At 42.0% G+C, this 14310-nt stretch overlaps 1 protein-coding gene across 1 annotated transcript in view; it reads right to left on the bottom strand.

Annotated features, from left to right (window-relative positions):
- Positions 1–6729: 6729 nt before the first annotated feature.
- LOC147435276 (Galactose oxidase/kelch repeat superfamily protein) overlaps positions 6730–14310 on the bottom strand; it is a 53407-nt gene continuing 45826 nt past the window's right edge. The window contains exon 3 of the mRNA XM_086488353.1: positions 6730–7186. Coding sequence (XP_086344479.1) covers positions 6916–7186 — 271 coding nt within the window. The 3' untranslated portion in view covers positions 6730–6915. The remainder of the gene's footprint in view (positions 7187–14310) is intronic.

The following is a 14310-nucleotide window of genomic DNA, read 5'->3' as shown; positions in this document are numbered from 1 at the left end:
ACATGGTTGTCTTGGTGGGATGTAAGAGTGCCTCATTGGGGTGATAGATATGTTTGTCAAGATGCAGCAGGTGCTTTTGTGCCAAGAACCAATCTCGCAGAGGCAAAGCATGCTAGCATGCATGAAACTATTGGATACAAGTCTGTATTGTTTTGTATGAAGCAACCTGTGCAGATATGGCTCTAGCTGTGTTGCAGAGTGTTAGATATAATGCATAACTTAAAGGGAGTAACACATGCACTGGACCGGTCAGTAGTGGCAGATTTGGTTGCAAGGTTTATGAGTCAGATGCTGCTAGTGGGTCAAGTTCATGAGTCAGATGCTGCTAGTGGGTCAGGTAAGAAGCTCATAGACCTAGCATATTCTTCTTTGAGCGAGATGCGCATGCCAAGTCCTGAAATGAACAGAGAATCAGTGAGGGAAAAGAGTGTTCAAGGATCTAGACCAATAGTTGTGGACCCTGATGAAATACTAGAAGATGACAGCCACAGACCTGAGTATGTGACTGTCACAACAACAAATGGGCTACCTAGGAGTACACAGTAGCAGGATTCCACAACTCCCCTCGTGTGGCTGGAGCAAAAAGTGTATCGGACTGTGTGGGAAATTAAGTGTATTGAGCCTGGGAGAAAAAACATGCTTTGGTGTTTTTGCAAATCATACTACAAGATGTGGGAGGCTCATTAATGAAACTGCACCTTCCGTGAAACATGGAGTTCTTGCACCAAGCTTCTGGGGCAGGCGGAAATATCTTGTAAAAGGATCCAATTTGGGAGGCATTGTTGAGGGGTTTCTATGGTTCTGCGACAGTAGTAACACTCATACATGGAATGTGGATGACATGATTGTCGGTCCTCCAGGACCTGCACCTGGGACTCGGGTTGTGGCTGAGGGTACAAAACTCCAGCCATCTGAAGTTGAAATGTTGTTGAACAATGGGTTTTTTCTTAAAGAAGCACATGCAAATGCTAAGTGCAGCCACAATGTTAGAACATGTGTTGGCACACCGAGTTCATTTCGTCCAAAATTTAGAGATGGCAAACTTGTTAGATGGAGATCAAAACTTACAAGAGATTTTCACGATAGGATTGCAGAGGGAAGAACTATGGCTGCCAAATGGTAAGGGAGGTAATTGTGGTTCCGAATGTATCACATGTGTTTCATGTTAGTACAACTAGGTCAGTGGAGAAAGGTGTTACGTATGCTGTCACACTTGCAGACTTCCCTTGATGCTCATGAGAGGATTTTCAGAGGCATGATAGCAGACGTGCGGCATATGTGCCTCGCAAGCACATCTACTTTGTGTTTTATAGAATCTTGGGTCTGGACTCCATTGCTCATGAGTTTGTGCATCAATATGCACCTACAAAAGTAGAGCTATTTCAAGCTTTAGGAGGTTCTCGGATAGCATCGTAGGTGCTAGAGTTCATGGTTTGACTTTTTTTGGGAAATGTACGTGCCAAATTTTTGGTGGACTATTTTGGAGAGGATCACCTAGAATTACGCTATGTGTCGAGTATTATGGTTCTAAAAGTTAAATTTGTATCCATCGGTTCACAGATTTGTGGTACTGAAAATAACATGCATGGCATAATTATTTTATTTCACAATTGTTTCTATTGTGTCAATTTACCCTTGGATTTGCTCGGAATGTGACTTCGCTCAATTTTCTTTGCACGATGACTACAACCCCCCTTCATTTCTTGCCCTAAATCTTAGATTTTTCACCTCCAACTGCCTTCATACCAAACATACATCCTCAATACATTAGTAATATATAGTTCATATGGTTCCCTTTTTAGACTACATGCAATAACCACATAATTCTTGTTATAATAATGCAAGTTCTACAAAGGTTAAATTGTAGCTCTCTACCATTTTCATCAAGGGAATTGTGGTTTTCTCACTTATTGATATAACTATTAGTGCAAGGAAATTTTTTGTTCGTGTGACTCACTTATGTCCTCTTGTAAGTGAGTTGTTTGTGCCTTACTTGTATGGTTTTTCAATTAGTTGTATATATGTTTCTAACCTTGGCAGCTTTGTGTTTGAGCCAAAAGTTTCTCTCGGTTTTGAAAACATCCTCACTATTTTCAAAGCCCTCGGTTTCAAATCTCTAGGTCGCCATACTAAAGGTATGTTTGAGATCAGATCAGATTGTTCTTCTTCTTTGAGAATTGACTCCAAAGGCTCTAGAAATCTTACTAGCTTGGTCTCTTATAATTCTAGCTTTTGACAATTGAATTTAAGTGCTCTATCTTATTTACACCCTCTTCACTATAGATATTCCTAGCTTGGTCTCTAATAGAGTTAAATCAGGTGGTTCTTCCTCTCTAATAATCAGCTCCAAGCTCTACGTTATTTACACTCTTCACTAGAAATCTTACTAGCTTGGTCTCTAAGACAGCCCTCTCTCTCACTCTCTCTCTCTCTCTCTCTCTCTCTCTCTCTCTCTCTCTTAGATCAGGCAATTCTTCTTCTTTGATCATTGGCTCCAAGTTCTACCTTATTTTTACAATCTCTTATCTTATTGGCTTAAAATTCATTTGATCTAGCTCAACTTATCAAAAGTGCCATATCTCAAATTGTGAATACTAAGAACAAAAGCTTCAACAAAACCTCACCCCTTCCTGGCATTTTTCTCAACAATTGTACCTTAGTCCTCTGGTTATAAACCTTGCACAACATATTTTACTTATAAGAAGTTATCTTTACAATCGCCTAACACTCGAATGCAATCAAATAAAGTGCTTCAATAACCACATTTGGATTGATTTTGGTGGGCTAGCTTGTACAGAAGGCTAGAAAACCACTTCATTTTTATTTGAAAAATGACTAACAGAAAAATTTTGTTAAGTCTTCCTTATGCTTCTCAAAAAGTGTTATTTCTTTAATTTTTTCACTTGATTTTCCATGCTCGTTTCATCATTGCTTTCTTTTAATATTTCATTGTGTTGATATGTCACCATTGCGACGTTTCAAACTCACCACATGTACCTCAAAAAGAGCACAATAACAATTAGAATTTGTCTAGCCTAGTGTTGCTTGTCATATTTTTTTTTATGAGTTGTCTTCTATTGTTTTACAAAAACATGGAGTTTCCTTGCATGGAGGAATTTGCACAATTCTCCCCAAATTTCTATGATACGTGGAAACAAGTCATTCCAAATACAACATAATAGCTTATAGCCCAGGCTTGCCTAACATAGGCAACCAACACAATTACAACTTCCCTTAATTGACATCCGTTGAACATAAAAAAATTCACTTAAGGTCTAAGCCTAACACCTAGCATAGATGGAAAAGCATAGCACCTGGCATAGAGGAAAATGGAGACATAAAAATCCAACACCTATCCACTTTCACCACATGCAAAACATGAGCCTATGAAACATCAGTTATGACTGGCTTAGCAAGCTCATCCATAAATAGTGCAGCAAAGTAATAAAAGGCATCTCGATGACAATCCTCAAGAAGTCTACTTATACATCCCAATCTCTTCTATAACTCTCTCTCTCTTTGCAAAATAAATCATGGCGTCTCAATTAAAATACATGTCTACATGCCTCAAATGGCACAAAGATACAAGCAGAGAGGCGTAAGGCCGGACCCTCTTGAGAGAGGCTGACAAGGGACCAAATCATCTCCATTGTCTAGCATAAAGCGGCATCCTGCAACACCAAATAAGGAATGTGGCACTAGAGGATACATACAACCAAACTTTATAGAAACTCGGGCATGATTAGACAAAATCACATGCCATATCATGGGATGTCCCATAGCAAGAAGCTCCCCAAGGGCCAACATAACATCTATCTAATCTCTCGAATAACCATCTAGACTAACTCTAAAAACCCCACGAAAGCTACAACGGCCGAGTATGAGTCAAGCAAAGTACATGCCAAGCATCCAAGCGAAAAACCGCAGAAAAGGAATCTCTCTCAAGCGTAGGAGCAAGCTATCGATGGTAAGGCATGAGAAACATATGTCAAGCATCTAATCTCTCAAATAACCATCTAAACTAACTCTAAAAACCCCACGAAAACTGCAACGGCTCAGTATGAGTCAAGCAAAGTACATGTCAAGCATCCACACCAAAAACTGCAAAAAGGATTCTGTCTCGAGCGTTGGAGCAAGCTATAGATGGTAAGGCATGAGAAACTATGTCTCCCAATCATCCATGTATGCCCCGACACTCCAAGAATCCACATGAAGCAATACATCCATAATCTGTTGCCGAAACTAAACCCTTGCACGAGTTGTGGTGAGAGCATACACATACAAAATGCCCTCTAAAATGTCAATCTATACAGAAGCCCATGAAGCTCTACCTGGAACAAAAGTGTCATGATCACGTAGACAATGTTGCCACTGCGATCACACAAATATACGTACACCTCCACAAGATTGATGGTCTCCAACAAAAGTTTCCCAACACGTACAAGAGACACCACGTAACAGCTTCCCACATCTATGTCTGTAATCATCCTGGATATCCCCACCACCCACTACATGAGTCTGTGAATCCCGTGTAAGTAGATTCCATCTCAAACCACTAACTCTGGTGTGATGCAAACCATTGATATATGTGACAATGTGTAAATCCATAGCAGCCAACAAGGGAAGTCAACTGAGGAACCACAAACATACATCCAAAAGTCGGATCAAGTCCACAAAACATATATGTGTCTAGCATGAAGGTCGCTTGGCCCTTCGCCATGGACCTATGGCAACAAGCAAGGGTGAATCAATATCCAATAGTGTAGGCCCGTCGTGGTGACCTAATTCAAAAGTATATGCAATAGTGTAACAAGAAGAATATAAGTATCGTGGGCAATACAACCCGAAATAGCAAAGGCCTGAGAAGGCGGTCCCATCAACAAGTATGTGCAGCAATATAACAAGAGGAATAATGCTTGTGGACAAGATGAACCCTGAATTGCAATTGATTCCTACCTTGCTAGCATGTTGTGGGGGACTGATGAGGAATGGGCCACTACATTAGTGCTCCTCTGTCTCTAACTATTGGATGCACCCATACGTTGTGCACAGCCTGTCCATGATTGAAGGGATCTCAAGGTCTACTGATACCCAAACTCCCTAGCATAGCTCTCTATCCATGTAGCAAGATCACGAGTCCTTGTGAAGGGTGCAGAAGCGGCCTAAACAGTGTCCGTAAATTGTATAGTGGCTGCAATGGAGTGATGACATGAGGATGAAATGACAGAAGAGGTTGTGACTCCCGGCTGTGGCAAGCTCTCTCTCTCTCTCTAAGCTAGGAGAAGGAGAGTGAGGGAAGAAAGTAGTAAAGAGTTGAAAGCCACCCTGACATCGAGAGGAGGCCATCAAGGAATCTCTGATAGCCAACTCCAAATCTTCAAGGCCATATACAATTACACATCCCAACAGAAGAGACGTCACCACTCCAAGAAGACACTACACCAAAGATCCGGGAGAGAGCCTATAGCCATCCCTTGCAATGATCAAGGGGGCAATGACATTCTACAACCTGCAAGCACGAGCAGTATATGGTGCAAATTTGAAGGCAAGGCAGGAACCGCCCAACACCCATCAACCCACACCCACCAAACCAATTTTAAATCTAAATCAACCATCAAACACAAGAAAAAACAAAAAAGAACCAATAAACAGGCAGAACATGTAAGCACACACGTACACACACCTCAACCACAAGCAATCATGCAAAATGCACTCACCCCAAGCACATGCAGATCCACAAGCACAAGCATCACACAAACAATAAGGCACATACAAGCAAACAAGCGCTCTCTCTCTCTCTCTCTCTCTCTCTCTCTCTCTCTCTCTCTCTCTCTCTCTCTCTCTCTCTCTCTCTCTCTCTCTCTCTCTCTCTCTCTCTCTCTCTCTCTCTCTCTCTCGCTCGTCTTGAGTTCAACTCCTCGTCCGCTAGATCTATAAGGTCTCTTGGGATAGTTTCCTACGACGTTAAAACTCTCTTCTTCTTCTTCTTCTTCTCTCTTCTCATGTCCAACATTTCCAAACTACACCCAATAAAGAGTTATAATGGAAAAGTAGAGTTGTGAATTCAATAAGTTTTGCAATGAGATGCCATGAAACCCTATTTCCATCTGAAAAAAAAAATATATCAGCATGACAAAAAACTTCAGCATCATGGATCAGAAATGTTACACAGATTTTTTGTCTTAGCCAAAAAGGCTGTTCAAGCGCTTGTATCATGTGCACACAGCATGCAACGCACTCCACAGCACATTAAATTCAATATACAATCAACACCCACTACTCACTAGTTCATACACATTCACATATGGGGCGTGCATCCTTGCGCTTACCTAGATATGTGTACAGTCAGCCTTGTCTTGGTAACCCATAAAAACACGTACAACTACTACTACTCATACAAAGATGCTAACAGTCATTTGATTAAGTTAGTTGGACAATATAGTTGCTTGAACAAGAACAAACTATGAAACAGAAACCCTCCACTTGTTATATTACAAGAGAAAAAAACGTTCTAGAAACGTTAGCTTAACCCCCACCCTGCCATTCAAATCTCCACATCCAAAACTCACAAACAAACAAATCAAGGGTTTAAAAAGAACTTCCGGTGAAAAATGTTACTGTTCTAGTAAAGCTGCAGTTTTTCCTTTTTTTTAACAACAAGGCATGCTGATCATTCGTGTGTAGCGAGGCTAGATTAGATTATGAGGCATAGAAATACCAACTCCTAGGTTTTCAGGAGAACCTTATTGTGATTCAAATAAAAATTATGAATTTGCTTCATCACTTTTCAATTCCTTGTTTGTGCTACCAACACACTTACGAGTTTGAAATATTATACACAATCCAATGCATGCTTTTGCTCTTTAAATGTGTTATGGACATTTGTACATTGTCACTATACGAACCATAAACAATCTACAACCTTATACTACAAGCAGCTATCCAAGGACGGCTGGGTGACTTGCGTGGGGGGGGCTGTGTGGACACAAACCTCCATGCCTTCCTCTTCGGGTGATAAACTTGGAAAAACAATGGAATTTTACCTGTTGGACATGAGCTTTGACCTCGTTCCTCACAGTAAACAAAGAGCTCCCCATCTACAGCAACTACTCTGCAAGAAGCCTTCACGAGTGCCTTTCGAGGGAGGGCAGACTCCTGGACCCAGACATTGGCAGCCACATCGTACCTAGAACCATTAACGTGTATACATGTTAGATTAAGAGCAGAACAGAACAGATCTGATACAATATGAAATTTAATTGATCTCATATCGCATCTCATTTAAGATACCAGAACAGAACGGTTTAGGTCATGGAATGTGCACAAGGTAAGCGCATTGCAAGAGGCTAATCTGGCAGTATTCTCTGATGTTTCAGCCTTTCCATGTTTTTAGTTCAAAAATCACATGCAGCATCTTTACTAGTTCCCTTGAGTCCACCCACAATCCACTCTTGCAAGCAGAGTGCTTCCTGGCATCACCAGCACCAACTCAGCCAGTTTTTAGATATACCAGGCAGAAAGCGCTCTTCCCATCACCCCCAATCTCATGCTTTCTGTTGTTTCAGCATTTGACAAAGTCATGTGCACCACTTCTCTATGAATGGTGGCATGCAATTTTAACCCGTCTATGGATTTAGGCATACTTTTATCATTTTTATACAAACTCTCTGATTTAAAGACAAAAAAGTTTGAAACTCAATCCTGACATAAGCAAGTTAACCAGAGTCAGTTACTAGTGTCCGACTTTAAGCAATTTCTAATTCACCTTTCAAGTATTGCAAATAAAGCCCCAGAGACTAACGCAGCATTTCTGTTTTCTAAATTTTAAAAAAAAAAAAATCTCTTCACATTGTTGCGATTGCTCAAAGGAGTCCCTCCTGGCACTTTCAGCCTGGAAAGTCTTCCGTGCAACCCTCTCTCAGCACCCCCCTCCCTTGCCAGCCCCCCTTTCCTCTCTTTCCCCGTTTCTTCCCTCCTGCAAATTTGTGCAGCACATCAACCCCTCCTCTTGTACAAGAGTCAGCCATTGTCATCACCTCGATATAACACACATGGAAGCGTGTTTTCAGCCTTTAACACTGTCCAAGGCATCTCAGCCATTACACGTAACAGAACATTCTGTTCTGTGATCGGTTGACGTCACTCTCTAGCGTCTTCAGCCTTGGTTGGAAGGGTTGGGCGCATCAGCCTCTCTCAATGCGCCCTTATTCTCAAGAAATTCGCAGGAGTAGATCAACCCTTGAGGGAATCAATGCCCCCCTATTCTCCTGCAGTTTGCAGCACTCGATCATCCCCTCATCAAGCACAAGTTTTCACCTATCTGTATCACTTTCGTTCAACCCCTCTAGAGGGGCAGAGAGAGAGAGAGAGAGAGAGAGAGAGAGAGAGAGAGAGAGAGAGAGAGCATTGTGTACGCTGTTACCGGGTTGGACACTCAGAGGACAAACACTTGCATTCTTCAAAGACAAAGCTAAAATGAAACAAGGCACACAACGAGCCAAAAACGCCCGACCCCTCCCTCAAAAATTCTTTATTTATGGGAGAATTGTACATAGTATCATGGGCAATACAATGCCAGACTTCCATACCGATGTCCATTCTCCAAGCCGCTTGTTCCTTTTATCTACTCTCTCAAGTGCCTCTATTTCCTTGCAATTGTCTTCCAAACAAGAAGCCACAATCATCGCAAGCACATACGACAAAAGAATGCTTACAATAGAGTAGACTCAACAAAGCCTTCGCGATGGAAGTCGTTTAATGGCTGAAATCTTCAATTCTAATGCAATTCCATTGTCGACATAGATTGAAAAGAGAGTTCCACATGATCTCTATCGAAGAGGGTTGGTTGAAATTGCAAGAAAAGTACTGAAAAACAGAGAATTCAATGATAAAAACAGCTCCATATATGTAGAAAAGTGGCGTAGGATGATGAAAAGAGGCTCCCCCAAGGTAGATCTATGGAAAGCTTCAAAACGCAGAAAAATGCTGCAAAAAGAGAGTTTTCGGCCCCCAAAAATTCCCTAGAAGCTCAAACTCGCAAATTCTCTTATAAGCCAGCCTTTCTAGACTTCTCACTTGTCAAAATTGTCAAATTGGTCAAAGGGCTTTAATTTAATTCCTTTATGTCCACTTAGAAATTAAAATTAAGTATGAACACAAATTTAGTCTTTTTAGACTTGTCACTTATCAAAATTCTCAAATTGGTCAAAGGGCTTTGATTGAAGTCCTTTATGTCCATTTAAAAATTACAATTGTGTGTGAACACAAAATTATTAATCTTCTACATGACTTATAGGTTGCCCAAGGCTCTAATCCTATAACTTTTCATCCCAAAAGGAAGGGGGGCTATACTTACCATTGTTCATAAGCCACAAAATGTGTCACCAAACAACATTCGCAAGGTTTCGGGCAATGTCCCCATTTCCCAAAACTATTCACTGCATTCATGCAAGAAGGTACTATGACCTTCCAAGGATGAGATGCAAGAGGACATGGAACAGGACGAGCATCTTGAGGTAGAGGATTCTTTTACTTGAGCAGATCCTAGCACACAAGGAAATTAAGTGAAGGGTAAGCTAGTCCCCAAATACTTGGTCAAGTTCAAAAACTAGCTTGCTCTTGATGCGAAGTGGATGAAGGACTTGACATGTAACAAGCTTGGACACCCAAGCAGAAAATCTAGCAACTGCAATAAACTGACCTAAATAGAGAGAGAGAGAGAGAGAGAGAGAGAGAGAGAGAGAGAGAGAGAGAGAGAGAGAGAGAGAGAGAGAGTCGACACGACAAAGTTCCGCTTCCATACGTACTACGTCCCTTTCAATATTTCTTTCTTGATTGATAATCACAAAAGTACAACTGTTGGAAAATGTGCTCAGTATTAAGCTCCCAAGCTTATCTACAAAGCCCACTCCCAAGGCTTCTTAAATAGGTTACATGGTGTCACAAACGGGAGCACATATACTCGGATAAATAGAATACATAATACTGAAGCCAAAGGATATAGTAAAAAATAGATAGAGAGAGAGAGAGAGAGAGAGAGTGAGAATATCAACACAATATGGGACCAGAAGATGGGCTGGTCCCCCCCCCGTAATAGTATCTTTATTACTAAGGAGAAGTCTATACAAGCACTTGAACTGAACGTATTACCACGTTCGTTCTAGAATAAGACTTTATGGTTCCCGGAAGCCTTGGCTTCCTGTTCCTAGGGCAAAACCCTATCCCAAGGAACTTCCGTTCCTTATTCCAAATCCTCGAGAATCAAGGTTCTCGCCTCTGGATCTCACCTTCCAGACTCAGGGCATGGCAGCCCTGCAACTCTCTTCTTACTCGGTTTCCAAAGTCCTCTTCCTGCAAAATAACTCTCCTTTCCTCGACATGAAGTCCTTCCCTCAGGAATTTCAACTTCCGGATCACATCTCGAGAGTCTACCACTCTCCGATCCGTGGATCTACTTCCCAAACTCGGGTACGAAACCCTTGGGCTGATTTGGCTCTAGTTCCTCAGGGCGCTTTCTCTTACAGAGGCTCATGCCTTCCTCCGCTCCTACTCCCTCGTGAAGAGCAAGTTGTTGCTAAATTGGCTTTATCTTACAGAAAAATAATTCTAGATGAATTATTGGATTTATAAGTGAGAGGGTTTTCTCGCTTGGAATACCAAGGAAAAATAATTCTAAATGACTTATTGGAATTTTAAGTGAGAGGGCTTTTCTCACTGGAGACATCCGAGTACAGAGTATTCCTAGTGCGTCATTTAAAGTAATGACGGGAACACTGAGAACGGGAATATCTGTAAGGCCACCAGGAACGGGTACTTCTGATGCGTCACATCAGATGAATTGCATCGTGAAGGAGATTGTACCGTAAGTTCGGTAGGAAAGGACTAGGTGATGGGTATTCCTGATGCGTCACAAGGTGGGTCCATAGTCGGGAGGAAATTCCGAACTGTGTTAGAATTGTGCACAAGGAAAAAGCAAGCACTTGAATGAAGATGGGTTCAAAGGAAACTTTGAGGAAAAACAGATGCTTTTTGAGAAAGCGGGATTGCCTTTCGGGAAAGCAGATGCTTTCTCGCGAGGAAGTCTATGTCTGCATTGCAATTGTGCGTGTGATTGCATCCAGGGACGCCTGGGAAGTGCTGTGAAAGCATTGTTTTTAACTTATAAGGTTTTATTGAGTTTTTGGGCAGGTTCAGACTATTTTTAAAATACGCCGGTCGCCCACTTAATAAGTGGGCAGCCATCTGATAAATAAGGCAACAGATCAGCCAGCGTTTTCTCTTTCTCTTTTTTTGGCAGAACATCGAAAAAAAAAATTGAAAAATAAAATAAAAAAAGAAACCCGGCCGCGATCTCTACGCAAGCAGCTTTTCGTGCCCGTGGCTAGGAGCTATAAAAGAATCACATGCCCTCACTCAGAGGGGAGGACCAATCTTTGCAAGGAGGAGATGCTGCTGCAAATTTCAGCCGTAAAGAAGACGTTGCAGGTGATGCCCATGGCTGCCCCAAGCGTACCAGATGTCGCCAAGACCCAGTGCGCGAGTTTCCTCGCGAAGAAGTGCCTACGGAGCGTGTTTCCATCGCGACAAGCTACTGTTTTTTTCTCTGATTTCAGCCCCTAAACGTCGTAGACGAGGCTGATTTATGAGAAGGAACCGCAGAACACACCTCTTTTGTGTGTAGGATTGGAAGAGAGGATTTTCTATGGAGAGATCTCTTCCGGGGAATTGCTTTTCGAGAACGGAGTTGGGTTTTGAGCATCGAGACTTTGAAGGTAACGATTTTCATGTTATGAACTCTGAGTATTTGTTTGCAGGTGTACTTCCTCTTAGTGAGGGAGTAGGAGCAGAGGAAGGTATGAGCCTCTGCAGGAGAAAAGCGCTCTGAGGAACTAGAGCCAGATCAGCCCAGGGGTTTCGTACCTGAGTTTGGGAAGTAGATCCACGGATTGGAGAGAGGTAGTCTCTCAAGTTGCGATCCGAAAGTTGGGATTCCCAGGTAAGGACTTCGTGTCCGGGAAAGCAGAGTTGTTCTGCGGGAAGAGGACTCTGGAAATAGAGTTCTAAAAGAGAGTTGCAGGGATGTCATGCCCTGAGTCTGGAAGGTGAGATCCAAAGGCGAGAACCTTGATTCTCGAGGAATTGGAATAAGGAACGGAAGTTCCTTGGAATAGGGTTTTGCCCTAGGAATCGGAAGCTCAGGCTTCCAGGAACCATCAAGTCTTATTCTAGAACGAACGTGGTAATACGTTCGGTTCAAGTGCTTGTATAGACTATTCCTCAGTAATAAAGATACTATTACGGGGAGGGACCAGCCCATCTTCTGGTCCCCAGTACTGTCGATCTTCTCACTTTATCTCTCTCTCTCTATCTATATCTCTCTATATCCTCTGGCTTCAATATTAAGTGATAAATTTTATTTATCCGAGTATATTTTATATTGCTATGCGCTCCCGTTTGTGACAGTGGTATCAGAGCATGGTCTCCTCTCTTTCTCTGTAAAGGAGGACGACTCTGGGAAGATACGGGAAGAAGCCATGACAAGCCAAGAGAGAAGTAAGCAGGCGGAAACCTAAGTCTTGCAGGAAAAGCTCGCAGAGTTGGGATTTTTTTTTTTCTCTCTCTGCAAAAAGTCGACACAAGACTTGGGATCCTCTGAGAAGGCGACAAGAGCATGATGCTCAAGAACCTAGAGAATCCAAGGAGCGGAATGCTCAAGATCGTTCAGAACCCATAAGATATTCATGAACATCAATCCAGAACTATAGCCATGAAATCCCGTCATTCCGGTAAGGATATGAAGAAGGTCTTTAGACCTCAGGACACTCCGGTCAAGTTTGATACTTTTGACGGAAGAGAATATGTCCCGAAAGCTACGGTTTTCATTCAACAGTATAAAGTTGCCTTTGCAAACGGCAATTTCTGAGAAGCGTCGAAGGTGAGGCATGTGACGAAACACCTCAAGGGGATTGCAAGTACTCGGTGGGATACCAAAGCTCTGCAAGGAACTTACAACAAGACTTGGATTCAATTCAAGGCTGAATTTTTCAACAAATCTTTTTTCCTCTACGCTTTGAGCAAGGCATCCAAGAAGATTGGGGTCGGTTTGCCCAATAGGAACACAAGTTATTCCAAGCAAGTAGTGGTTCACTCTTGCCAAGGTAGCTCCATTCTCGATCCTCTCTGAGGAAGGAAAGATGAACAAATTTAACGAAGGACTTTTGCCCGAATTTTGTAAACCCATCTGCAAAATACTTTGTAGCAGATGGTAGAGTCAGCAATAAAAGCTGAAAGTGTATACCTTAGTGTACATAGAATCCAATCCCCGTAGTGGGACGGGAATCATTGAACACAGAAAGTTTGGAGTAAGGGAATTCGATCTAACTCCTGAGTTCTTGAATAAAAGACCCTCGAACTTTAAGTGAGAGGGCAGGTTTTCAAGCAAAGTTACATCTTTGCGAAAATCATAAAGTGCATTGTGCTTGTTTGCTCTTTTGCACGAGGTATAGTTGTGTCTAACCAGGACAATCACTCTCGAGTGTTTATGAGAGTAAGGTTGAGTCAGATTATTGTTTATACAATGCTTTGCTTAACCATCCGGAAAGTCCATGATTGATCTGGTATCCGGTAATTCTCCAACAAATTACCTGCTATTGCGGGTAGGAAATTATGAAGGAACCATTCTGAGTTTTCAAGCAAAGAAAAGCTTTCATGAAGCTTGAGTACTCTTTAAGCCCACACCCCCTACCCGGTAAGGGAAGATATGGTAGTGCTTTTCGCACAAGTGAATGAACACTCTTTTTACGAGGGAAGGAACAAGCGACGACTACGGCCTGTGCTTGAGGAATCCAAGGATTAAAATCCTAGATTATTTGATGAGCGGGTTTTGCTCTAAGATCGAGCCAAGTGATCATCAAGTTGAGCGTCTTCGCTCTAAGGATCTTACGAAGGGAAGGTAATTTCCCAGGTTCACCGAAACTCTAACACAGCTTAAGAATTATGTACACCTTTGAGTACATGGCTAACACACGAAGATGCAGATCTATGCCAAGGAACTGAACGAGAGTTTGTTATACTCTCTTAAGCGCCTTTTTGCGTGCAAGAATATTCCGACACAAGAATCTCTATTTGAGATGTGTTTGGTAGAAGGAATTTGAGCTTCTCTACGGAGAAGAGGTTTTCCGATGGTCGTTGATCATTGAGTACGCTATGTGCTTTTACCATTACAGTAGCAACTTTTGGTTGTGGTATATGTTTCTCCATGAGCAGGTCAAGTAGCATTTACACGCTGCTGCTGGAATAAATTCGAACTAT

The sequence above is a fragment of the Adiantum capillus-veneris genome, chromosome 18 (genome assembly GCF_014529385.1).
Source record: "Adiantum capillus-veneris isolate H3 chromosome 18, ASM1452938v2, whole genome shotgun sequence".
NCBI lineage: Eukaryota > Viridiplantae > Streptophyta > Polypodiopsida > Polypodiales > Pteridaceae > Adiantum > Adiantum capillus-veneris.
Note: the sequence above shows the minus strand (reverse complement) of the source record. Positions and strands in the feature narration are given on the sequence as shown.